This window comes from Leopardus geoffroyi, chromosome A3 (assembly GCF_018350155.1).
Source record: "Leopardus geoffroyi isolate Oge1 chromosome A3, O.geoffroyi_Oge1_pat1.0, whole genome shotgun sequence".
In the NCBI taxonomy this organism is placed as follows: domain Eukaryota; kingdom Metazoa; phylum Chordata; class Mammalia; order Carnivora; family Felidae; genus Leopardus; species Leopardus geoffroyi.
This window is the reverse complement of record NC_059336.1, coordinates 110,031,942-110,059,739: the sequence shown is the minus strand read 5'-3', so window position 1 is coordinate 110,059,739 and position 27,798 is coordinate 110,031,942. Positions and strand designations below refer to the sequence as shown.

At 43.0% G+C, this 27,798-nt stretch overlaps 1 protein-coding gene across 3 annotated transcripts; it reads left to right on the top strand.

Moving 5' to 3' along the window:
- QPCT (glutaminyl-peptide cyclotransferase) lies at positions 1 to 25,316 on the top strand. Of its 3 annotated transcripts, none has more exons than XM_045447119.1 (7): positions 1 to 382; positions 8,253 to 8,399; positions 14,470 to 14,748; positions 19,742 to 19,918; positions 22,155 to 22,254; positions 23,645 to 23,761; positions 25,002 to 25,316. In XM_045447119.1, exons 1-7 carry the CDS (start codon positions 263 to 265, stop codon positions 25,145 to 25,147), a joined length of 1,086 nt encoding a protein of 361 aa, XP_045303075.1. In that variant the 5' UTR covers positions 1 to 262; the 3' UTR covers positions 25,148 to 25,316. The 3 variants fall into 3 exon arrangements, with proteins under 3 accessions (XP_045303075.1, XP_045303077.1, XP_045303076.1); XM_045447120.1 differs by lacking the exon at positions 25,002 to 25,316 and adding an exon at positions 22,727 to 22,806 and having other exon boundaries at positions 130 to 382; positions 23,645 to 23,753; XM_045447121.1 differs by lacking the exon at positions 14,470 to 14,748 and having other exon boundaries at positions 121 to 382.
- The last annotated feature ends 2,482 nt before the right edge of the window (positions 25,317 to 27,798 follow it).

The window sequence follows — 27,798 nt, the reverse complement described above, 5'->3', positions numbered from 1 at the left end:
GTGGCCGGCTCCCTTCCCTTGTTTCGGAAGCTTTCGCCTCCCAGGACAGCCCAGCCCCCGGGTTGCTAAGGTCGGGGGTTGGGGGTGGGGGGAGGAGAGCTGCGTCTCCGGCCTGCGCAGCGCAGTGGGGAGGCGGCAGGGAGGCGATGGGGAGGCGGGCGCAGTCGACCCAAGGGTGGAGAAGGGGGACGGCGAAGGACGCGCGTTCCCGGGCTCGTGACCGCCGGTGGCCCAGGGAGCCGGCGCCTAGACAGCCTCAGAGATGGCAGGCTGCGGGGACCGGCGCGCCGTGGGCACCCTCCACCTGCTGCTGCTGGCGGCTGCCCTGCCCCTGGCTGCCCGGGGGGTCAGCCGAGGCGCCGCAGACTGGACCCAGGAGAAGGTGAGCGGCTGCCGCTGCGCGACTGCACCTGGGCGGCTCGTGCCGCGCGCGCAGGGACCGGGGACCGGGCGACCACACTTTCGCAAGGGGGGGGTGGGGAGGCAGGCGGAGTCGCCGTCCGCGGCCCAGGCAGCCGTGCCCGCAACGGGCACTCGGAGGAATCGGAGCTCTGCGTCCTCGTCGGGGTGCCTCGCTGGCCTCGGGACTGCTTTGGAGAAGCCTCGGGAGCTGGGTGATGTCACCAGCCTCCCCTCGGCTGCGGTCTGATGCGGGTAGTGATAGGCACAGGAAGTGTGTCTAGCCGGCGGCGGCCGAGCGGAGAGGTGAGGGCGCATCGCCTCGCCGCCGCCCACTCGGGACCCGGGAGGCCAGCGGTCGCGGCGCTCGGCTGGCGCGGGGGTGCCCGGCGCGCCTGGGGGTGTGCCTGCTGCTCCCCCACCGCTGCAGCCGCGGACGCCCTTGGGACGCTGGATTTTCCGTGCAGTCTCGAGACAGACGCGTGTTACCGTTTGTTTTAGGTTTTTTAAGCGGAGCGGCTCTAACTGGAGACCAGCTTCACTTAAAAAAAAATTTTTTTCCCCTTAAGAGAGTCAATGCAATTGTCAGAGCAATGTATCTGGTTGTAGGTGGAAATTCATATAAGGAACTTAGGAGGCAAGCTTCCTCTGCGTGCAGTAAACAGGTTCAAAATTATTTCCTTTTCTTGTGTAACAGTTTTGAAATCATGAAATTGCTAGGGAATTATGCATATGTTAACGATATCGGAGTAAAATGCCCTTAAAAATAGTAAGAAAAAGCAGTCCAGGGTTATAAACCTTGACCGTGTTGCTGAGCAGAACTTTTAAATGCTTACAGTATGCTTGTATTTGCTGGCACGTTGGGAATACAGGGCACACTGGCGACTGCACGGGCCCTGTGTGGTCACCCGTGGACTCGCACCCCGCCGCGTGCATGTGCATATGAATAGCCTGCTTGAGTTCTCTGGGTTATGCTTACTTAGCTTCACGGTTCAGACCCCACAATGTGCCCCGACCTACACGTGGAGACCACCAGCCACAGGGAACCTGGTGAGGATGTGGGAAGGCAAACTCAAGAATAACTGCATTATAAGAAAAAATTTCTGTGGGCGTTCAGAAGGAGTAAGGTCCCTTAAGGGACATTGAATTACACACTTAAATCCTTTCCTTCTTCACTTCATCCTGGGTACCTTCCTGATCAGAAATTGGGAAGGGGGCGTTAATAACCGGAATGTGGAGCCACACCAACTGTGTTTTTCTGATACATCTGAATGGGTGAGTAAGTGAGATAGGGAGTATTTGAATGAGCTGTTCTTTAGGCATCATTTGTAGGCAGGGTGTATTTCTAGGGGGGAGAAGGTGTTGGATTCTGGACGTGTTTAAAACTAACGAGACTAACTTTTTGAGAAAAGTCTTTGAAAGGGTAAATCCCTTTTATGTTTATTTTAAGAAGCTTCTAAATACTGTTCTACTAGGAAACCGGATGCTTTCAAATGATGTAAGCAAGGGCCTGGGTGGCTCAGTTAGTTAAGCGTCTGACTTCGGCTCAGGTCATGATCTCACCGCTCATGAGTTCGAGCCCCGCATGGGGCTCTGTGCTGACAGTTCAGAGCCTGAAGCCTGCTTCAGATTCTGTGTCTCCCTCTCTCTCTGCCCCTCCCCTGCTTACACTCTGTCTCTCTCTCTCAAAAATATAAATAAACACTAAAAAAAAAAAAAAGAGTACATTCAAGTGGTGTGAGCAAATGACAAGATTAACCATGATGGTTCTCAGTTTCTGGTTCCTTCTTCCCTTACTCGGTAGGCCTACATAAAGTCCTTCAGATGTCCAGTACAGCTTGTGGCCTGGGAAGAAGTGAGTTGGTCCATATTAAAACACATGCCTTCCTGCTATATATGGCATTTAACTATTTTAATCACTGGGGTGTGCCCTTGGTACACTGGTCTGCCAAAAGGTGAGGTACAGTAAAGAAAACATTGATTCTGAAATCTGTTTCCTTTGCTTTGAAGTAAAGGCGTGTCTCTTTCAGTGGCATCTACTATATAAAACAGTTCAACCCTACTTGGTGGTTGAGTTCGGGGGACTGTGATTGGGTTGTTTGAAACCTGCAAACATTTTCCCATAGAGGCAGTAGTATAAATGGTTAGATTCTCAGGTGGGCCCACAGGTGTATATTTAGAGGCATTGGCATCTGGGTTCCGGGACGCTCATGTATAACCATCTCACTTGAACCTCACAGTGCCCCTGGGAGGAGAGAAGTTTCATCCCCAATTTATAGGTGAGGACACTTGACTATGGCTACACCAGCGAACTGAAGAGCCTTCATCTTTCCTCTTCCACTCTCTTCTCCAAGGTAGATGAGTCCTGGCTGAGGGTACAGGGAACAGTGTCCAGGGAGTGAAGAACGGTGGGGCTGGTGGGAGGGTTGGGGGGACCAGAGGAAGAGCTTATTTCTCTTTTCCTGGGTCAGAGTGGATCCTAAATGGAATTCCAGAATAGATTGTTTCCTTCTGAACCTTCTCTCCCTATTTAGCCCCTTTCCGGATCTCCCTCGTGGAGCTTAAAGGTTAATTATCTGGGGCTTGGGCCTTATTCCAAAACTACTTCTCTGGAATCCTGTCCCATCCTTGATCCCCAATCCTATTTCTTTGGTACAGACCCATTCCTTTGGTACAACTTTGTCAACTGACTGTTAAAAGGAATCTTGTTAAATCAGTCCTCCCTTAGGTGTGGAAGATGAATGGCTGTTAGGAAAGTTGCATTTTTTTTTTTTTTTAAAGGAAGCTGTTAGTTAAAAAGTATGGCTTCTATTGAAGTCTCCCCATTATAAAGTTAACATGTGCTCATTTTAGAAAACCAGGAAAATACAGAAAAGTATACTAAAAAGAAAACTGTTGTGACCATAATCCCACATTTGGAGATGATTGCTGTTAACCGTTTTGATGTTTTGATTCCTAGTGTCTCTCTCTCTCTCTCTCTCTCTCTCTCATTCTCCCCTACCTCCTGTTTCTCCTTCCCTCTTTCCTTCTATAGATATATATCATATTTATATGTACACACATACACATGTATATATGTGTGTATTTTTATTTATAGAAATAGACAACAATTATATCAGTCTTGTAGGTTTTTGTGAGAATTGAGCTAGCCATCTAAAGCACTTAGCACAGTGCTGCCATGTGGTAAATGCTCAATAAACACTATTTATTTATTTATTTTTCAACGTTTATTTATTTTTGGGACAGAGAGAGACAGAGCATGAACGGGGGAGGGGCAGAGAGAGAGGGAGACACAGAATCGGAAACAGGCTCCAGGCTCTGAGCCATCAGCCCAGAGCCTGAGGCGGGGCTCGAACTCACGGACCGCGAGATCGTGACCTGGCTGAAGTCGGACGCCTAACCGACTGCGCCACCCAGGCGCCCCATATTTATTTTTAAAATAACACATGTGACTACTTATTTCTTACTAGGGATTATGCTCCATATATGGTTTTATATTTTAGTATGTCGCTTAAAAGTATGAGTGTTACCTTGAACCGATAAAACCCATTGAAAGCATCACTTGATAATTGCAAAATCATCAGCATTCCATAATTTGCCTATCCTTTTATTGTTGGACATTTAGGTTGTTTCCAAACTTTCTCTATCATAAAGTTGGGACTCCGTGTATTGGTAGAATCTTCCTTTATTATAACAAGGGTGACGTAGAAAGTTTCAAGTTATATTGGATGTGGAGGGGCAGAGTTTTTGAAGCAAGGCCAGACATACAGGAGGGTTGGCCTCACCTAGGGGTTCTCCTCCATGGTCATCTCTGGCAAGCTGCTACTGCTGTCTTCAGCCCTTCACACTTTTGCTTCTGGAGTCACACATATTCTGAGTGTTTAGGGTTCCCCTCTTCCATGGTTTTAAAAGCTCTTAGCCATTCTCCCATCTACCCGCCATGATTCTTAGGGAAGCAACAGTGGAGACTCCAAGTCAGGGCACAGGGCGGTCAGTGATAGGCTGGGTGCTGGTAGGGGAAGAAAGACAAAATATGCCATTTTTTAGTTTCTACCACCTGATAGGTGAGTACTCTGACATCCTTACAGATAGGTAAGCCTTTCCTTGTCACCGCTAGTAAGCCAGGGTCCTGGGATTTGACTCTGAATTGTCGTTTCAAAGCCTACATTGCTTTTCTTTTAGCTAGAGGGCTCATTGCATTCAAAGAAGGCAGAACTTAACCTTATTCGGTTCTCAACTTCTCCACAACTGCATTTGTCATGCCAGGGGCTTCGGACACACTGGAAGGGTGTCTGTAAATGCTGGCTGGGTTGAATTTACTGGTAGACACAGGAGTTAACCTGAGTGCTGTCTGGGAGACACTCATATGGGATGGGAACTAGAATTGAAATCACTGGGCTTCTGTAATGATCTCTCTTTAATTCAATGGCTTGGGACCTCAGATCCCCCTGCAAGCTGGGCCAGCGCTACAAATTATGTAATTAAAACCCTCTTTGGCCTAGCATCATGTGATTAGCCTAGAGGAGATGTTTCAGGATATCTGGTTCACACTTTTTTAGCTGAAAGATTCTTGTCACCCAAAGCAGACTTATTGTCCTTTCTGCCTGGCTGAAAAGACAAAGCAGGGGCTGTAATAGAGACTCATTCCTCTGAGAATGCCTATACTAAAGAAAACTTGTCGATGTGCCTTTTAACTGAAATAATCCTAGACTAATTGGGGGTTTGCATTTAGCACTAGGCTCAACACTGTTTTTGCCTCATTTACTTTCCTCATGTCCAGCCCACACTTTCTGTCCAGGTTTCTCCTCTCTTTCCTTCCTCTGATCTCTGCAGAGATTTTTATGTTTATTGGGTTCTGAGAGGAAGGCTTAAGCATTTTTTGGTGCTGTTTCTCAACTATATTTCATGTAGGATATCTGCTACAGCTAGTGATGCTGGAGGGTTATTTATTTTGTTCCTGCTTTTCCTCAAATCTCTTAAGAACTCTCTAGAGTCTCCATAAACTGCCCATTTTAACATGAGCTTGATTTCCTCCCGCTGTGGACATGCAGTGAAGGACCTTGTCCACGGTGACCAGGTAGGCTCTGGGATAGAGTAATGGACACTAAACAGAAAAGGAGTCACTGGTCAGACAGCCTTCCCGACACAACAGTTCTTGGTTATCGCAGAGACTGCCCCGGGCCAAACCAACTCTAAAGCATCACAAGCATTGACTGTTAGAAATGTAAAAAGAGCAAAGACCACAAAACTTGAATCATAGCACTTCCTGGCCCTTTGCAGTAGGTAGCTTCTTGTTTTCCTGTTTTTATGATTGCTTGTACATTTAACTGACTTGATATGTATAATGCCCATTTTACTTTATCATTCTATAAGCATCGTCTTAGTGGAGACAATTTGAGAGAGGTAGTTCCTCTGTCAATTCCTTATTTGATGAGTTCACCCAGTATTTCTCGAGTACTCAATATGCCCAGGGCACTATGTGGCCCTGGGAAGACTAGAAAGTAAAGATAGTTCCCGCCCTCATGGAGCTGATATCCAATATGAAATCAGATGTTAAAACAAGTAAACACACAAGAAAGGGGTCTCCAAATTATAACCTGAGTTAAGTGAAGAGAGAGGGAAGAGCCTGGAAGCCAGAAATCACCGCAGAGGCAAAAGCCTCAACAGGTCAGAGTCTCACACTGCTTTGGGACCTGGATGGTCCCAGGACCTGGATGGAGGCCAGGGTGACTGAAGCATGGTGCCCTGGGGGCGAGTGGCCCTGCCTGGGGGTGGTGAGGCAGCAGGAGAGACCAGACAGGCCCCTGTTGGCCTGGTCAAGTAGTAATTAACCATAGAAACCATCCCACTTCTTGCCTCCGGGTTCTTCTTTGCCCTTTTCACATTTCTGTTTTGTCTGTTAGCTTCAGCTTTCTACTTCAAAGTGCTGAGAGTTAACATAAGGACTGAGATCCTGAACGTACCAGGGAATTGAAAGGCTGAGGTGACAAATTTATGACGTATATTTAAAAATGTATTATCAGTAAACAAAGATAAACCTTAAGATGTTTGGGCACAGCATCCACATTTGGGAGTAACTGGAGGTTCATAGATGAGGCAGGGAGGCAGAGCAGAAGGGCATGGGAGGGGGAATCCATGGAACCCGGATCTTTTCATGGACTTACCTGGAGCTCTCCTATGACCTTGGGAAAATCATCTGCTCTCTAAGAAAAACTCAGTTTCCACTGACATAAATTCAGGAGGTTGGACTAGATCATCTCCAAGTGTCTTTCCAGCTCTAAATTCTATACCTCTTTCATGTATGATAGAAGGTAATAGAATGAAAACTTATTGAATGTTTACTATGGTGGCTTATATATGTTAGCTCACGTAATTATATAGGTGTTATTACCTCCACTTTACAGATGAGGAAATTGAGCCTTAATGAGGTTAAGTAACTCACCAGAATCACACCTCATGAGTGGTGGGGGGCTGAGTTGAGAGGGTCTGTCTGAACCCACAGCCCATGTTCTCTGCATGATCACACTGGAGAGTAATGTTGAGACATAGCAAAGTGTAGATGAGTATAAGTAATTGGCAATTAGCATTCTTTAATTCCAGAGTTTCTCACCAGCCACTTGGAGAGGAAATACCTATGTGATTACTGAGACATATTTAACCAACACTGGTGCCGGAAAAAACTGCGAAGAAGAAAAGGCTCCTTCAGTTTCTGTTTTGCATTCCGAAGAACTTAATATCCTATATGACCTTCATCATTCCCCTTAGGGCAGAAATCAGCTGATCAATCACTCACTTACCTAGGGGAGGAGTAACACATTCCATTACTGAGTGCCTGATAAACACGCAATGAATCGATGATTCATCATTACTAGTGTCACAAGAAAATACAGTGTGTGTAAGGTTATATCTGAAGTACAAATGTGAGGGGCACCTGTGTGCCTCAGTTGGTTGAGCGATCAACTCTTGATTTTGGCTCAGGTCATGATTCCAGGGTTGTGGGATGGAGCCCTGCATTGGGCTCTGTGCTGCCAGCACAGAGTCTGGTTGGGATTCTCCCTCTCCCTCTGCCCCTCCTCTGCTTTCACATTGAGTGTGTGTGTGTGTGTGTGTGTGTGTGTGTGTGTGTGTACACCCTCTCTCTCTGTCTCTCTTTCTCTCAAAAAATATATGTATATACATAAAAAAAAGCAAATTTAATTTTTAGGTTTATTTAGCTCTTTAAGGTTAATTCAGCTAATATGTAAATGTTCCTATGAATGTGAGTGTTAATAGAATTTTAAAATAATTTTAAGGGAAGATAAAAAGTGTACTATTTAGCAGGTTATAGAATCATCAAGCTCTGGCTGAAAGGAATTTCAATGATCATCTAGTTTAGAGCTCTACAACGAAAATATATAATGAGAAGTACATATGTAATTTTAGGTTTTCTTCTTTTTTAAGTTTATTTATTTATTTTGAGAGAATGGGGGGGAGGGGGAAGGGCAGAGAGAGGGAGAGAGAGCGAATCCCAAGCAGGCTCTGCACTGTCAGCGTGGAGCCCAATGTGGGGCTCAAACCCACGAGGTGTGAGATCATGACCTGAACTGAAGCCAAGAGTTGGATGCTTAACTGACTGAGCCACCCAGGTGCCCCCATTTTCTTTTTAAAATAAGCTGCCAAAACAGTTAGTTTAACTTTCTAGATCTAATGGGCCAATTTAAAAGTTGAGTAGTTTAACTTACTTTATGGCATAAGACCTATCTCTTTAGTTTGAGATTCAAAAAAAAAATAGTTTTCTATTGCAAATGTCTCAGGATAAGTCCTGACCGTGTTATGAAATGATAGCCAGTTAAATGATGTTATTTAATCCTCAGAATTATCACCAACCAGCCATTTTGAATTCATCGTCTCTTCGACAAGTTGCAGAAGGCACCAGTATTTCAGCAATGTGGCAAAATGACTTACGACCGTTGCTGATAGAGCGATACCCGGGATCCCCTGGAAGCTATGCAGCTCGCCAGGTGAGGACGCAGCACACAAATCTGGAGGTTGCTGAACACTTTGCTTGCCTGTGGGAGATAATATTATGTCCCAAGTTCTGAGTTGTCTGATAGTCAGATCTGTCATCTCATCATAGCATCCACCAAAATAAGCAACTCAAAAAACCAAACAACTGAGAGTAAATGTCTGTTCTGAACTGAGTGATACATGTTCATCTAAATCAATTTAGGTGTGAAATCTCTGTTGGGGTACAACATGAGATAGGGTACTAAGTATTCAACTCTTGGTCATTTCTATAATACACCCCCGGGCACCCCAGCACGTTTTCTTGGACCCTAACCACCCAACGTCACTAGCCCTAAGCAGTCCTTAACTGACAGTTTCTGGCCAAGAGTGGGTTTACTGTCCTATGAGGCCTTCATTCCTCTTGGAAAATTGTATTCTCCCTGGAGGGCAAGTCAAGATCAGTTATAAGCTACTTTCTCTAGTGCAGTGTTTCTCAAACTTCTGATTCTGATCCATGTTAAAAAAAAAAATAGCAAAGTTAAAAAAACTTACATTTTGTGCACACAAATATAAAAATAGATTTAACTGACACCAAAGTTTCATGAAAAAAAAACCTGCACTCTTATTACCTGCATTACCTGTGATTTGCTCTGTGATTATTGTTAATTCTACTTTACTAGTTTGTTCTGTATTTTTTTTTTTAATACTGGTCATGACCCAGTAAACTGATTTCGAGATTCACTGATTTTACCACTGCAGTTTGAAAGACACTGCTATAGAGGGTAAATTATACCATAGCTGGGCTAGACCTTGTGTCTCTGCCTCCTTAGTGCCAGTCTTCCTAAGTAATCTGATATCCCACCTCTGAATGAATGTTTTTCAAAATAGCCCCATTTCAAGGGGCAGCTCAGGAAAGAATGGGGAGAGACTGACCCCTCAAATCCTCCTCTGAGAGTACTCCATCTGCCTAACTCTCCAGGCAAAAGACCTTGGCACCCCCCTTCTGTGATAGAGTGACACCTGCAAGGTCCAGCAACACAGCCTTGGGCTCATCCCTTGTACCCAGTATATGACTCTGCCTCTGACATCCAACCCAGATAGCCATTGTCTGCTGCCCCATTAGGCACCTGTCTTCCAACCAAGCACCTGTTTCTCCTAAGGAATTAGATGGTGGAGACCCAAAGAGTGCCTTAGTTCTTTCTAACCTTTAGGCGGGGCGAGGTATAATAATGATGATGGCTGACTTTCATGGAGCACTGTTTTTTGAAGTCAGGTACTTTATGGAGTTCTTCGCATGGACTTTTGCATTCAGTCCTCACAACCATGCTGTCGTGTGGGTACTATTATTATCCTAGTGCTACAGATCAAAAGGCCTGAGGTTTAGGTATATGAGTTAACTGGTTCAAGGTTATACACGTAATAGTGATGAGACCAGAATTTGGACCCAAATCAGCTTGACTTCACAATCCTATCACTGAAAAGCGGTGGCTGGGGGGAACCAGTGTGTGCTCATAAACGTCTCCAGCTCTGGCTCTTCTCTTGCCTAAGTTGGAGAGTGAGATACATATCTCTCATTTCAATGATATTCCTGGACTTCATCTCCCAAGTATTTTCTTTTTTTCTTAAGTTTATTTTTTATTTATTTTGAGAGAGAGCAAGTACAAGCCAGGGAGGGGCAGACAGAGAGAGAGAGAGAGGGAGAGAGAGAGAATCCCATGCAGGTTCCATGCTGTCCGCGCAGAGCCTGACATGGGGCTCGATCTCACAAATCATGAGATCATAACCTGAGCCGAAATCAAGAATTGGAAGCTTAACCTACTGAGCTACCCAGGTGTCCTGAAAATCACCAGGATTGCTATCTAAGCTGTGGAAAGAGAGGGGTTTCTACTTTAGATGATGAGGTGGGGACACTTGGGTGGCTCAGTCGGTTAAGAGTCTGACTTCAGCTCAGTTTATGATCTCATAGTTTGTGGGCTCGAGCCCGTGTTGGGCTCTGCAGAGCTGTGCTGCTTGGGATTCTCTCTCTCTCTCTCTCTCTCTCTCTCAAAATAAACTTAAAAAACTGAGGTAGGGGTGCCTGGGCATCTCAGTTGGTTAAGCATCCGACTTCAGATCAGGGCATGATATCCTAGCTCCTAGCCCCGATGCCCAACATTGGACTCCGTGCTGACCTGAAGAGCCTCCTTGGGATTCTCTCTCTCTTCCTCTCTGCCCCTTCTCCACTCGAGTTCTCTCTCTCAAAATAAATGAACTTAAAAAAAAAAAAGATGAGGTAGATGACACTTGGGTTCTGATGAGGGAATTACACACTAATGCACTCAGTTTGACCTGTCACTCAGAACTAAATCCAAACAAGAATGGTGGAAAATCTGCTTTTTTCCTGAGGCCTTTTGGAGCATTGGATTCCATGTTTTATAATTTATGGCGTTTCAGGGTTGTAGCTAGAGAAGACCCTCAAATCTAAAGATACGTGGACTTGGTATAAAGTTGGTTATTGAACTGACCTGTGCAGTTGACGATAAAGATGTGCATTGCAATGGATTCTTTTTCAGAGAATAATATGAGAACGATGTCCCAGAGTCTCCATTTTTACTGCCTCTCATCACGGAGCCTAAAGACGCCTATTGGAGTTTTAGAAGTTTTATTTTTTTAGGAGATAATTTATTTGTAGAATAAATAATTTGAAGGCATGAAATTTTGGGGTTTTTTGGTAATTTCTATCTGAGATAGGAATAAAAAAAATAACTAAAAAATCAGGATGATGAAATCTTCGTAAGGAGCAAGCCAGAAACTTTGTCTAAAAGAGGCAAGCTACAAACTGTGGGGTTAAAATTCCCTGTAGATGCACAGTACACGTGAGAAGTGGCAGCTGGCCTTCTTCAGCCCAAGGTGGGGCTGTCCCTGAGTGGAGGGCCCCGTGTGGAGAGCACTCAGCAGGGAGCCTGGGAGACCAACATGTCTAAGAAGGAGGAGGTACCTGACGTCCCCCGTGTCAGGAATCAGCATCCTGAGAATGACATGTTTGTAGACTTGGGACAAACATTGTAGAATCTGCTTCCTCCAAACAAACCTGGGCTGCTAATGTTATTGTTTCTTGGAATCTGGAAATAAGAATTTAAGTGAAATTAAATTAGACCCAGGATCATTCACTAATGTTAACCTACAATGCCTGGGGCCTTCCCTCCTGGAAGTAGAATGTCATATTTATGTCTGACTTTCTCTTCCTCTCTCACTCTCTCTCCTCGCCTCCACCTTTATCTTTGTATCCTTTTCTTTTTGGCTCTACTCAATGTCCGTCTATCTCTGTGTTCATCTCTCTCTCTCTCTATCCGTCCATCTCTTTCTCTCTGTCTTTTTCTCCCTTCCCCGTCCAAAAAACAAATCTAGAATAGTCCAAAATACAATCTATATTCTGAACTGCCCTTTGCACTCCTGGCGGGCCTGGGTTCTTGCTACTTAGTTTCAGGAAGCACTCCCTACCTGGTTTCAGGGCATTCTAGTGAGCAGAGCGGTGGTTTGGGGAGCCCACTCTAGAGAATTGCAGTGGGAACTTGCAGACTAAGCTTGAAAGCCAAAGGCACAACAAGGGATATTGGTGACCTAATGAGAATATGGAGCCAATACGATTGTTTATAAAGAAATTTGTTGCTAAGATAATTAAACAAAAATTTACACTGAGTAAAAAAAAAAAGATTCCTTCAGAGAGGACTCTTTTGGGGACATTTGCTGAGGCTTTTGTGGATTTTAGTGTCAACATAAGATATCAGAAATTATGTCCACAACTTATTTAGTAGTTGAGAAATGAGTTTGTGTGTGAGACTTCAGCTGAATGAAGCTAACAGATACATATTTTTAAATCTCAGTTCATTTCTGTAAGCATACGGGCTGCTATTGATTTGGAATCGTTCATCATCTGGATACCAGATGTTCTGGAATATACGCCTGTTTTTTGTTTTTTTTTTTTTAAGATGACCCCTTTATGGAAAAATTTCTCTTCCCTAAAGTCTGGGAATAACTTATTTTCATATTCTGTGGAAAGCCGATCTTGGATGCGCAGTGATTTGTCTCTATTCAAGCTCCCCAAGCTTGATATCATATAATTTTATTGTTCTCATCGAGAATAACTTACTAGTTAGAATCAGCCCATACTTAGTGATAGCCTACTGTGAGCAAAGCCCAGTATTAAGAATTGTGGATGAAAACAAAGTGAATGAGATATGAATGACGATTTCTTTTAATTATTTGAAAGGTTATTAACATTTCTTTTTATTATTTGGAAAGAGAACTTGTGAACTTGTAATACAAAAGGTAAGGGACTGTGTACACATGCCATTGTGACCAAAGTCCGCGTCACTGCAGAAAGCAGGGAATGAGTATCAGGGAACCGTTTGTTTATTTGGCTTTTACAGAATTGAATGGGGAATCAGTGTCCTCGTTCTGGTTTGGTTATTTTCCTGGAAGCTTCCTGCCACAGTTTTTCCAAAGCCTTTGCCTACGTGTCTTGTCGCATTAGTTATGACAGGCCATACAAGAGTTGGCTAGGCTAGAAAATCTTGTGTTTCCTTGGGGGTGGGGGAAAAAACAACCAAAAACCAAGCCTCGATTCCTTTCCAGTGATTATGAGTTATATGTTTGTCACCTCACAGTCCTTCCCTACTGGATATTCATGGTGCAACAAATTGCCAGTCCTGTTGATGGTTAGTTTGTCGTCTGACTTTTTTTTTTTTTTTTCAACGTTTATTTATTTTTGGGACAGAGAGAGACACAGCATGAACGGGGAGGGGCAGAGAGAGAGGGAGACACAGAATCAGAAACAGGCTCCAGGCTCTGAGCCATCAGCCCAGAGCCCGACGCGGGGCTCGAACTCACGGACCGCAAGATCGTGACCTGGCTGAAGTCGGACGCTTAACCGACTGCGCCACCCAGGCGCCCCTGTCGTCTGACTTTTTTAAAAGATCCTTTAAGGCACACTTACAAAGATGTACACAATATTTCAACATAAAATAAAATAAATGAAACCTAGTTGAGAAACATGAAGTGAAGGAGAAATGAAGGCAGGAAAGGGCGAGTGGAACGGTAGTGACCTCCCTGTAACTTGCCACACCATGAAGTCTAGACTCTGAAGGAAGACACGGCCAGTCTTGGAAGTGGTGTTTCTTTTCCATCTGCTTCCTATCAGCCACTGTGTGATTCATTAGTTCCCAGGTGATGAGGAGAGATAGGAAAACAGATTCTTCTTTATGTTTACCTTTCGTAGTGGGGTCTGAACTCGCCTTTGGTGCCGAGGAAAACTACTTGATGTGTCACTATGGTTCAGAATTGTTTATTGATTCTTCAAGTGGGCGGGACCTCAGATATCCCCCAGAAATCCCCTTGTGGGACATTATACCATCAGAATCTTTTGTTAGTGTATATTACATTTTGAAGTATTTGCTGAACTTGGGGCACATGCTGGGCTCTTGGGACAAAAGAGTTACCATTTGCAGTTCTTGCTCTCAAAGAACTTAGGGTAGAAGTTGAGATCTGTAGGACGTCGGTGTATCTGACTTCTCAAAATGCCTTCTCAGCCTCCTAGAAGTATTGAAAGTGGACTTTAATACATACTGAACTGGTCTCTGTCTCCTGACATGTAGAAATGACCCCGATGGTATTGTTAAGTACCAGCAGGGGTTGGAATAATGTATAGATTCTATTCCTATAAAAACGTGTACCCCTTTGCCAAATACATGTTTGTGTGCTAGTATATGTATATATAAACAATAAGGATGGTGTGGAAAGATATACATCAGACTATTAACATCAGTTAATACCAACAGTGCATTGGGATTGCTTGGCAGGGGTATGGTTGAGGGAGAGGGAGAGGGAGAGGGATAGCTTTTCTTTTAATCACCCTTGCTATTAACTCTATAACCACGTATTGCATTTTTACGTTGAAAGGCATCACATAAATTTATGTGTGTGTGTGTGTGTGTGTGTGTGTGTGTGTGTGTATATATATATATATATATATATATATATATATATATATACAGTGAACCAATGGAAACTGTCTAGATCTGAAATTTTGGTTTTTGTTTTGATCAGCACATCATGCAGAGAATTCAAAGACTTCAAGCCGACTGGGTCTTGGAAATAGACACCTTCTTGAGTCAGACACCCTATGGGTACCGATCTTTCTCAAATATCATCAGCACCCTCAATCCCACCGCTAAACGACACCTGGTCCTCGCCTGTCACTACGACTCCAAGTATTTTCCCCCTTGGGACAACAGGGTGTTTGTGGGAGCCACTGACTCAGCAGTGCCATGCGCGATGTTGTTGGAGCTTGCCCGGGCTTTAGACAAGCAACTCCTTTCCTTGAAGGTATTTGTTTCTGTCTCGAAGATTCTGGGAATAAAACGCAGAGTGAATTCTAGAATCCTTGGGGGAGTAAGAAGGCCATTTAGAAATGTAGACTTTCAGTACATTTTGTAATAATTTGTTGCAAAAACACATGAGGTTGAATGAATATTAATTGGAAGATTATACTATTTGAAATGTCAACCATGGACGATAAACCTAGGATACATGACAGTGAATTTATTCAGTGGCACTTAATTGCTTAATTTTGCATGCACATTAAATTAAATGCAACATTTCTTTGCAAAAAAATGAAGAGGGTGGATGGTTGGTACAGGCGTATGTATGAGAACTATGTTTATTTCTTCTTGTTCATGTAGCCATGAAACATCACAACCTCCTAATCTGAGAGGTGTGGCTCTTGAGTTGGGGGGAAAGGGTTGATTGAAAAGTGCTTCTGAAGTAGAGAGTGGGTTTTTCAGACATATCAAGATGAAAAACTTGGAGCAGAAATGCATTATTGTTATTATCTGTGAATCTCGGCTCAATTTTATGTAGCATAGCAGAGCTTTTGTACGTTCTCAGCTCAAAATACTTCTGGGACTCTCAGATGCTATTTCAGTCTCTGTGTTCTGAAGGGTACATTGGGAAAAAGTGCTAACCTAGATGAAGACATTTTGTTCAGATATCACTCATAACCAAGTAAACACAACAAAGTGAAAACAAAAAACTTTGTTCGCAGGCAGCAAATGCATTTTTCTCCCTCAGAGTTTTATGAAGGGGCCAGCCTTTGCTACAATGGGAGTAAAGAAGTAAAAGGTTTATCTTGTAATGGAAGGAATAGAGATATTTGGTTTTTTTTTTTTTTTTTTTTTTTTTTTTTTTGCTGGATATGCTGAACTTGAAAGCAAGAATTGTTTGTAACCTCTCAGTATCCTTTTCACTATTTTTTTTTAGTTTGTTTTGTTTTGTTTCCTGAACCTTCTATAATGTCTTTGTCCCATCCTCTGTCCTGCTTTTAACTAGTACCCTTCCCCAGCAATTGGGTGAGGGAGTTCAGAAGCTGATATAAAAGTTTAATTTTCCATGTTTACATTCTAAGGACATTAAATGAAAGGCACAGTCTATATAGTGGGTGTGTTTTCTCTGGAGCTCAGACCTGCTTATAGTGACCAGAAACAGAAAGGACCAAATGGGTTGTTAGGTGGACATCCTCATTAAAACACACACAGACACACACAGACACACACAGACACACACACACACACACACACACACACACATTCTCTCTCCTTTTTTTTTTTTTAAAGTTTATTCATTTTTCAGAGACAGAGACAGAGCACGAGTAGGGGAGGGGCAGGGAGAGAGGGAGACACAGAATCCGAAGCAGGCTCCAGGCTCTGAGCTGTCAGCACAGAACCTGACGTGGGGCTTAACCCCAGGAATCGTGAGATCGCGACCTGCGCTGAAGTCGGATGCTTAACCAACCAAGCCACCCAGGCGCTCCACACATTCTCTTAATTATTCTTTCTCATAGAAGTAACAGTGATGTGGGCATTTAAAAAAAATGGATCACGTTTGATGGAAACATGAAGAGTATCAGATTCATTTTTCCAGGGGTACTTTAACTAAATTTGTACTAAGGTGTTGTTGGAAGCTCTTCGGCTGTCATGGATTGGGTACGTGGGAGTGGAATGTGACCTGGTTGAGGATGGCAGAATAGTCTGGATTATTGTTCCAACTGCATGCACCCCTCCAGGAATAAGATTACAGTTATGCATTCCCGTCTTTTCCCTTGTAACCCTGCTGTGCCTTCCCACTGTAGCAGGTGGTACGTTCTCATTCCTTGACTCCGGACTTGGTTATGTGACCTGTCCTGGCCAATGGGATACTAGTGGATGTGATACCAGCAGAGGCTGGGAATGAGCTTGCACAATTGGGTTTGCTGTCTCGTGCCGTTGCCGCCACCATAAGGGCACGCCCTGGCTGGCCTGCCAGTCTCAGGGGGAGGATATGACGTGTGGAGCCCAGCCAACCTTCATGACTGCATGGTGAGGCAGAACTCCTCCAACCAGCCTAGATCAATAGTCCTCCAGCTGACCTACAGACCTGGGAGGACACATGAGTGTTGTGTTAAGCCACTTGGGTTAGGGGTGGGTTTTTACACCCTCTTCTTGTGGCATTAGCTGATACAACCTTGGATGGGGAAAGCCTGCAGATAATTCACCTGCTACGTTGACACTGGTAACTAGATTTATCACATTACCATGAAAGACTGAAAGACCCTCACAAACCAGATTTTCCTAGCTCCAAGGTGCTAGACTGAGTTACCAAAAATGGAAGGCCACAGTTATTTTCCTGCTAATCCTGAAAAGAAGCAAAAGGAGCAAAGTGCCTCACAGGACTCAGGATCACTGTCTACACGGTCTACTCCTGTCTTAACGATCAGACGCTTGGAGGACAGAAAGTGAGCCGTTGTGCTGACCTCTGAAGTCACTCAGCTGTTGAAATTTCAGGGAGGCATCTGAACCTTCAAGCCTGTAGAATATGAAAACTGCTTTTGTTTCTGCCCCGACATGAGCAGAATGTCTGTGGTACCGGGCAGTCTTATTCTGTGCTGGTGTTTCGTTATTATGCTGTTTGATTTGGAACTAGAACTTTGCAACCAGTTGGCAATATTAAAACAATTGCAATGACTGGCATACAAAGATAACTTAGTTTTCAGACGATAAAGACATTTTTTTCCATCTTAGGAAATCACCCTAAAACAATCAGGAAAGTTCCATCTTTGAAGAAACTAGGGAACATGTGTTAATGGGAACCACAATATGAAGACAGAAGGTAAATGGAGAATGACATACCCAAGTAGAGAGAAGTCACAGCCTCCAGAGCGAGGAGGAAGTGGAAAAGCCAGTGGTTCCCTGACAAAATCCTGGAGTGGCTCAGGGATCGGTGGAGATAGTGAGGCCGGGGGCTGGGGAGGGGAGTGTTTGTTAGTCTGCACAAGGACCAGTTGGTATATAGATTCCCACCCCATCTCTGGCAGATGGGTGAGTATGCCACCAGTAGCCTTGCAGGAGAGGACAGGATAATTTTTCTGGAGACACTGAACCGGGGGGGTTCTGGATGTGGGGACACCAGATACAGAGGAGGATAGGAATGAAGTTTCCCATGGAAGTCAAGGAGATTAGGTGAAAATCTGCGCATTGAGCAGTGAGGTCCCCAGCCTTTCCCTGTTTTCAGCATGAGAAAGCCAGCACGCAGCTTATGCCCCTCAGAGAGCAAACCGGATGCTCCTTCTCTGGGGAGTGTGAACTACCTCATGAAAAAGACGCAAGATCTGGAGGTGCTCAGTGAAAAACACCCAACTGGGCACCAGATTGCCCTGCGCTGAAGCCAACCAATCTGTCTCTGATCAGTGTTTTAGTACCTTATTCTCTGATATGAATGAACACAAAGGACGACCAGACATTTGAGGACAGTCTCCCGCATGAAAGAAAGAGTAGAACAATACGAACAATACGAAAAATGAACTCAAGAGAAAATAGAGCGTAAGGAGCAGGAGGTAACTTAAAGGGACACTGTTTTAAATATCTTTAGAGAGATAAGAGGAGAAGTTACGTCCATAAAAGATTAGGGAGATGTCAGATTCAGTTCGGTCTGACGGGAGCATGTCCCCCAGTGCTGTACTGAGGTGCAGAGACCAAATTGTTGTGTATCTTTCTTCAGCGAGGTCCGGCTGCGTGCAGGCACAGAGTAGGCAGAGAGCTGGGCTAGAGGTTATATTTTCGCCGTGTGAGTTGGGCCAAGACAGAGAGAGGCCAGGGAGCTGAGCATGTATGCAAGGGAGTGGTTAGAATGATTGGCTGTGGAATTTAAGGTGGATATGGAGGGAAGTGAGGACTTCATGGGAGCGAAGGACTGTGAACCAGTGAAGGATTCAATAGATCAGGGATTTCAGTGGGGCTGAAGGACTGTGGGGGTTAAGGTACCAGAAGGACTAATCTGAAAAGTGTGAGCAGACAGTGAAAGGTATAAAATCGATCAGAATCTTCCTGACCCTTCTAAGTTCTGCTTGAATCCTGGCTCATAAAGTCTTCCTTGACACCCCAGCGATCTGACCTGTCTTTCTATCCAGTTCCCACAAAAGTTTTGGTGTTCCATTTGTGACCCTTGGCACGTGTTGTCCATGTTGTTTTATCTTTCCTAACCCAGCTGAAGTGTAGACTCTTTCAAAAGAGAGGCTGTAATTATTATTCTTTGTGTCCCTGTTGTATTCCTAAGGTGCATCCTTGAGCCTAGATTCAATGAAAAAGTTGCAGACTCAATTAAGGTGGGCAGCAAGGACAAGGTGCAGTTGTTTCGGGTTCCGTTCCCTGGGATGCACACTGACGTGGAGTTTAGCATTTAGGTCATTCCTAAGGGAGTGGCCCTGGTTTAACACCCGCAGCAGGGAGGGGAGAGAAATGGGATTAGGCAGAGGCAGAAGTCAATCCACCATGCAGGTTCAACAACAGGCTCAGCCAACCTTGGGGAGCTCTGGAGGTGGAGTGACCCCATAGAGCCGCCAGGACCTGCTTAGATCAGTCATTGGATATAGGACACCCCTATGGCTGAGGCAATCTCTAAAAGAACTAATAGCCGAAGACCTGTGGACAGCTCTCTTGGTAGCAGGGGCAACATATCCTTCTGGAAGGGAACTGGGTGGGTGTCTCTGCGTCTGTCCATGACAGTTTCATAGTTTCTAAGTTCTCTAAGGAGTAAGAAAAAAATATAAGACTTCTCTTTTCAGAGGGCGTAGGAGAAAGTGAGACTTACACGGGTGAAGACCACGGGGAATGGGATGACTTTTGGAGGCAAAGTGGTACAAAATGCATTTTGGCATATTCTCACTTGCTTTGGTATCTTCCTTTTCTTCATGGCATATCTGTCTTTTTTGCCCAGTGAATAAGAACGTATCCTATTTTTTTAAACCCTCACAGTATTTTTGCTATCTTTTTACTATTCTTTTTACCAGAATGTTTCAGACTCCAAGCCAGATCTCTCACTCCAGCTGATTTTCTTTGATGGGGAAGAGGCTTTTCTTCATTGGTCTCCTCGAGATTCTCTGTATGGATCTCGGCACTTAGCTCCCAAGATGGCATCGACACCGCACCCACCTGGAGCCAAAGACACCAACCAACTGCACGGCATGGTCAGTCCTGGGAATTTTCATGGTGCTGCAGCTGTGGGCTCTGTGTCAAAGGAAGCCAAACCTAAAGCCAATTAAAGACCTAAAAATGCCACGGCATTCTTGGAACAGAGCGTTCATTATAGAACATTCTTTGGCAGGCATTGGGCTTTTGAGGAATCCCAGAGCTACAAAGAATGATTCTGGGTTAGAAGTTACGTTTGACTGAGCTTAATTAAAATGATGTAAAATAATTAGATTAAGGAAACATCCCAGGTTCAGTTCGGTCCAATGGGAGCACATTCCCTGGTTCTGTATAGAGATGGTGAGAGCAAATCCCTTCTTTGAAGCTTCTCTACAAAGCCTGAGGAGGCTTGGGTCTTGGGAACTGGAGGGGGAGTGAGACATGGTATAGGGATGGGAGTGAAGAATTTCCTTGGTGGCTTCAAAGTGTTATAATGACTCCAAATGTGTAGGGGACATTGTGTTGGACGTGGCTGTTTTGGTGTAATATTGTTGCCATGGGGATGGAAACATTTGCGATGCTGCCTTAATACCCTGTTCTTATTATCAAGTAATTAGTGCAGCACACAGCCCCATTTTTATTCCATTTCTGAGCCCATACCTCATTGCTAGTCCCTCACTCCACCTTTGAATTCTCTTCCTATCCTGATTCTCTTCCCATATTTGACCTTCACTCGGTCTTATGTCCTCACTAACCCCAGTTGGGAACTTCATGCTGCTCTTGAGACTTCTTTTTTTTTTTTTTTAATTTTTTTTTTTAACGTTTATTTTTGAGACAGAGAGAGGCAGAGCATGAACGGGGGAGGGTCAGAGAGAGAAGGAGACACAGAATCGGAAGCAGGCTCCAGGCTCTAGGCCATCATCAGCCCAGAGCCCGACGCGGGGCTCAAACTCACGGACCGTGAGATGGTAACCTGAGCTGAAGTCGGACGCTTAACCGACTGAGCCACCCAGGCGCCCCTGCTCTTGAGACTTCTTGCTTCCCTGTGCTTTCATCCATCCCTGTGCTGTGAACTGAAAGTCTATTTCTAACTCCTTCCATTCATCCTTGTCCTTTGCCATATCACTGACCTTTACCCTGTGAGTCCAACTGGCCACGTTCAGTGTCCTCTGTGGCTCTAACACATCATGTTGGCATTGCCTCCATCCTGTTATCTGTTGGCACCTTATAATGGGTCAGGGGAATATGGTTGGCACCTCATTCATTCCTTTGGACCAAGTGGCTAAAAAGGGTTCAGAGGAGGAGGAGAGAGACCTGATTGATCAGTAGGAAGAACATATTTATTTATGAGTCCAAATCTATGAATCCGTAGTGATGGTGAAGACTATTTTCTTCCCTGGGGGCGGGGGGTGGGGAGGGACCTCTTAGTAGCTTATCATGCTTTGTAAACATACTCTTATTTCAAACAAACCTATTTTCCCCCCAAGAATATATTTGATCATTATCCATAAGTTAATAGATCTTATGTCTTTAGAATCATAAACTCTGCAAGTATTTATGTACTGTGGGTCAGGACCTGTGCTACGTATCTACCCACATGTTTTCTCACTGATATAAATCAGGAGTTCTTACTGTGGGAAGTAGTCTTCAGGGAGTCTTCAAGCCTGCTGATGTTTTATGGCTCAAATGAGAAACCCTGGGGCAATGATGGAGGCTTATGGTCAGGAGACGCCTTTAAAGACCAGCAAGTCTGAGCTTCTGGTTTGATGGAAAAGGAAATGGAGATCCAGAGACAGAAGGTCACAGAGCTCGTAGTCAAGAAGTTTTTCCAAGATGCTGCCTTGAGGAGTAAATAGTTACTACGCAAGTGCTTTCCTATACGCAGCTGTAGCATTGCAGACTAAGGATACAAGGACTAATTAGAATGGAAGAGATGATCAGACAGGCTTGGAATCCTACTTGAAAATAAAGATAAATATTCTTTTTTAATCTGTAAAATGTTATGTAAATGTTCTCTTTCTAATGTATCTTGAGTGATATCCTTCTGGGGTTACAGACACAAACAATCTACACGTTGCCATTTGTCTATATGGCATAAGCAAGATTTTTTAAAGTTCTTCAAAATAATTAGTTTACAATGTTATTAAACCTTTTGTTCACTTAGACAGCTCTCTAGGTTATTCTCAATTGTTGAAGTGCAGTTAGTTTTGACTGTTTTTTTTTTTTTTTCTCCCATTGGTGGATCTGAAAGGTGTTTTGGTGACAGTGATTAAACAATGTTATTTTCTCCCTTAGGATTTATTGGTCTTATTGGATTTAATTGGAGCTCCCAACCCAACATTTCCCAATTTTTTCCCAAACTCTGCCAGATGGTTTGATAGACTTGAAGCAATTGGTAAGCACCACTGTCACTAAAAGTCAACTTAGTTCCTTCCTACACACCAAACTACATTTTAAAATTCAAAAGTTATGATTTAAATTTGTGATTTGAAGATGTAATATACTTTGCTGGCTTTTTTTCTCGCTTTGTTGATTATTAGTTTATTATTCCTATTTATCTTTTTTAGTAGGCTCCTTTATTTTCCTGCATGAGACTGCATTTGGAAATGGAAACATACAGTGCTACATTTAATATTTGCACATCCCTAGCAATGGTTTGAAACTATTTTCCCAGAGTCCTGTTTGCAGCATATGGAATGCATGTCTAGGGAAAACCAGTCAGCAAAGCATGCTGGCTAATGATGAATGTTATGTCTTTATGATACCAAAAGATGTTCTTTAATTTTTCTTTCTCTTTTTTTTTTATCTCTGTCTTTGTCATCTTTTATTTCCTGCCTTATTCAGACACGATTTTCCTTTAAATCTAGAACAATCTCTATTTTCTAAGGAAGTAAGAGATCGGATGCAAGAGAAAGCCAAGATCCTTCAAAAGTCATTTTAGAGACAGGTTAGTGTCAATTAAAAGAGAGTAGACTAGTCCAGACCAGGTCAAGCCAGGCCAGGCAAAGAAACAAAATATCTATAGCTCAAGACAGATGCATAGGGCTTGAAGAAGGAAAAGGGGAATAGCTTCTTCCCTTCATACCTCCACTATCCCTTCCTACTCCATAACACACACACACACACACACACACACACACACACACACACACACACCAATAAAAAAAAAAAGGCAATTGGCCTCAGGGAGAGATGAAGTAGATGAGATAGATCTTTATGATAAAATCCAAGCCAGAAGGCCTGCTTTTGAGGCAAGTACTTCAGACTAGGAATTCCTTAGGAGCTGTATGGACTTCCTGGAGCAGGATAGAATTGTATTCTTTCTAAGCAGCGAGAAAGCGAGAAAAACACTGCCATCTCATTCATACTTTTGCTGTGAGTTCAGAATTTGCCAATATCCAAATCTAGAATATTGTAAGAGAAACTTCGAACAGAGTCTCAGGTAAACCTATGTATCCCACCCCCACCCCCCATCCCCGCCTGCCGCCATTTTCCTCTGGTTTTCTCATTGTCTATTCCTCTCCATTGTCCTACTTGGTATCTACCTCTAAGGAGGTTCTCACCTGTAATGTTAGAGCCACGTGTGACTCTTCTCTCCTTGAACTACTACTGAACGTCCACACCCAAGTTCAGCCTAGATGTTTACCGTCATGGCTGTAGTTGTGCCCACTGCTGTAATTTGTTTAAAAAACGATGACCACATGTGCCAAGAGTTCGAAGTCCTTATGCATTCTGAGTATTGATCAGATAAGAACAGATAATCATCTGCTGTCTATCATCTGCAGAACAAGAACTCCACAAATTAGGTTTGCTCAAGGATCACTCGTGGGAGAGGTGGTATTTCCAGAATTACGGTTATGGAGGTGTGATTCAGGATGACCATATCCCATTTTTAAGAAGAGGTAATGTGTATATGTGTGTGTGTGTGTGTACATGTGTGTGCATATATGCATTTTTTACTTATTTTATATTTATTGTCTTTTGTGTGTATTTGCAACAATCTAGAAGGATGAGGAGCCACTACATTTAATTTCTTGATAAATTAAATCATCTACTAATCATCTTATGGTTTCTATTTTTTCATGAAAGTCATTCCAAATCCTTGAGCCTCCACCCTCATTCTAGAATATTTATAAAAGCTCATATTCCACTGACCTTGCCTTCTCATTCACAGAGTAAGACAATATTCTTACAGTCTGTGTACTCTGGTGTTTTTTGCTTAATAGAGAAGCAATATCCTTGATGTCGATGGTGGAAGTCTAAATCAACTCAAGGACTCTTGCCACGGCCTCCCAGTTGGTCTCTAGCTTTTGCTTTTGCTTCCCCATACTTTACATAGGAGCTAGAGTTATCTTTTAAAAATGTAAATCAAATTTTATTTCTTCCCTGCTTTCAAGCTCTGGTGGCTTGCCATCGTGTAGAATAAGACCGAAAGTCTTTACCATGACCTACAAGGGCCTCCGTTTTCTGACTCTGTTCTTCTCCAACATCTCTTTCTGCTTTTCTCTCTGATTATTGCTCTGATCGAGCCACATTGTGTTCCTGCTGTTCCTCAAGCAGGCCAAGCACACTCCCACCTCAGGACCTTTGCACTTGCGAATAGTGCCGCCTGGAATGCTCATCCCCAGATCTTTGCACAGCTTGCTTTCTCCTTTGTTGCATGTCTCTAGTTAAAGGTTAGATTCTCAAAGAAGCCTTCCCTGACTTTAAATACATATTTCTTGGCCCAGCTGTCTGCCCCTCATTCTCTATTACCTTATCTTGTTTTATTATTCTTTAGAATCTTTATCATTTTCTAAAATTATTTTTATATTTGTTTCCTTGCTTCTTTCTTTACTGGAATGTAGGCTCCGTATGAGCAGGGCTTGGTCTTTTCACTGATGAAATCTCAATTCCTAGAATAGGGACTGGTACGTGGGAGGTGCTTTATAATTATTTACTGAATTAATGAACATTTGTTTAATGGCCAAGTGACTTTGGAGTGAAAGGGTAAGGTACAAGGAGGTACACAGGAAATGATGGGTTATCAGCTGTCTTTAAATGGTACAGAGCTCCCACTCAGACTTGTGCTTGAAGAATGGTACTCTCTTCTTTACTCACTGGAAATAAACACTTAATTACAAGTTGGTTCTTTCTTTTTAGGTGTTCCAGTTCTGCATCTGATACCATCACCTTTCCCTGAAGTCTGGCACACCATGGATGACAATGAAGAAAATTTGGATGAAACAACCGTTGACAATCTAAACAAAATCCTACAAGTCTTTGTGTTAGAGTATCTTCATTTGTAATTATCCTGTCTTAACTTTATGGTAATCATATCTAGTTTCACATTCAGAAGTCAAGGCACAACCTAAAATATTCTTACTCCAGACAAATGCCATGTGGAACCTCCCATCCTAAAGATTCATTCTGTAGGTGTCTTTGGATATGTGATCAATAAACCCTAGATTTACATCATGTCCTAAATTGCACATTACTTTTCATTGAGAGATAAAGGAAGAAAAATGTTAGGAAAACAGAAAACAAGTATCTTTAAAAAACTCAGATAAGAAACTATGAAACTAAATCAGATTGATATATGTAGTATCATGGTCTTCTAAATAGTACTTAAATATGATGGTGATGTGAAACATGTAACCTTAGGTTTATGATTTTTTTCAATACTTGGGAATCTCTTGCTTATCATACAAAACAGAGATGTAGTTTGAAGACCTTCAGATTTCTTTGAGAACTCTTTGTAGGTTTTATTTCATAAAAATTAAATCAAAATTAAATGGCACGTGAATTCCTTTGTTTATACATAAATGAAAAACTTATGTAATTTATAGTTCAATTTTTTAAAAAGATTTTATTTTTTATGTAATCTCTACAGCCAATGTGGGCTCAAACTTACAATCCGGAGATCAAGAGTCACATGTTCTACCAACTGAGCCAGCCAGGCACTCCTATAGTTCGATTTTGATAGCGTTTTACAAATTTAACGTTTTTATTGTAAAAAGAATATAGTCAGTGAAAAATCAGAAAATGGAGAAAATCACAGTCTCATACCAATAAGATCGCCATTCATTCTTTAGTTTTTCCTCACATATTTTCTTTTTAATGTTTATTTTAGAAAGAGAGAGAGAGACAGGGTGCGAGTTGTCAGGGGACTTTCTCAGAGGAGGGTCAGAGAAAGGGAGACACAGAATCTGAAGCAGGCTCCAGGCTCCAAGCTGTTAGCACAGAGCCCGACACGGGGCTCGAACTCATGAACTGTGAGATCGTGATCTGAGCCAAAGTCGAATGCTTAACTGACCGAGCCACCCAGGTGCCCCAACCTCACATATTTTCAATGCAAATTAAAAATATGTGATTATAATCCAACTGTATCTACAATATTTTAGCCTTTTTTTTTCTGTTAAATTACATAATTACCAGACATTTATTTGCTGTTTTGATCATGGGTTGAGATGAATATGAAGACTTTTAAGTGTAACCTCTAGAGTTAACATTAGGTAACACAGTAGTGTGGCATTTTATGATAATTTTTGTGTAGTTAAGTTATGTGGCATTCAATTTGGACTGATTATAGCACACTTCTTTCCAGAGATTCATGGAAGCAAAATTGTTTGGGCTGGAAAAACATAGGAATTCACAGATTTTTCTTTAGCTACAGGAAACAATTCTCTAGAAAGCAAACTTGCTCAATTAAACGTTTAGGAAATTGATCCTGCTGTATAGATGTAGTTAGCTGGTGCCCCTCTTGTTCATGTGGTGTTTTTCTGAGCAGATATTTACTAAATACTCACTGAATTAATGTGTTGGGGCTGGGTAGGATGTGAGACAGGCAAACTGAATAAGGAAGCAATGACAGCTTTAGTTCTGGGACAAAAGAAGTCATAGGGAAAGGGATTTACTTATGAAAACATTTTTTCCAGGTTAAAAAAAAAGGATGAATATATTTTTATCTATTGACTCTATGCAATTATATAAAAGAATAGCCTGAGTTTTATTAAATCATGTATATAACATTTTCTGTCTGTAATTTCATGTTGGTAAGTTATACGGAATTAGATTTTTCTAGGATTTCTTTTTATTTTACAAGTCTGTTTCTAAAGTTATATAAAAGGATGTCCTGCCTTGTGAGGTGGATGATATTACGAGCTAGCACTCACTGGGTACCAACTCTATGTTGGACAGCGTCCCAAGTGCTGTATGTGTTTTTTACCAACGTAACCCTCACAACAGTCCTGAGCGGCGGGTGGTATAATTAACCCTATTTTGTGATGCGGGTGGCTAAGTGTCTTCTTCAAGATCACACAGCTAGTAAGTGGCAACAATGGGATTTGAACATGTTCTGAACCACTGTAGAGTACTGCCTCTCCACATGAAAAGAGCTTTGTAGAATATTCTTAATGCCAAATGCCAAACAACAATTGTATCTTGGAATTTTTACAGGTCATTCACTCAGTCTGGAGAAGTTTTTGGTTTTTTTTTAAGTTTATTTATTTATTTTGAGAGAGAGAGAGCAGAGGAAGGGGAGAGAGAAAGAGGAGAGAGAGAGAGAGAGAGAGAGAGAGAGAGAGAGAGAGAGAGAGAAGAGACAGAATCCCAGGCAAGCTCCATGCTGTCATCGTAGAGCCCAACACAGGGCTTGAACCCATGAACTGGGGGATCATGAGCTGAGCTGAGATCAAGAGTTGGACCCTTAACGGACTGAGCCACCCAAGCGCCCCTGGAGAAGTATTCTTAAATCACCCTGGCCGTAGTTCACCTGACAATGTTAGTCTTTTTTTTTTTTTTTTTTTTTTTTTTTGGGACAGAGAGAGACAGAGCATGAACGGGGGAGGGGCAGAGAGAGAGGGAGACACAGAATCAGAAACAGGCTCCAGGCTCTGAGCCATCAGCCCAGAGCCCGACGCGGGGCTCGAACTCACAGACCGCGAGATCGTGACCTGGC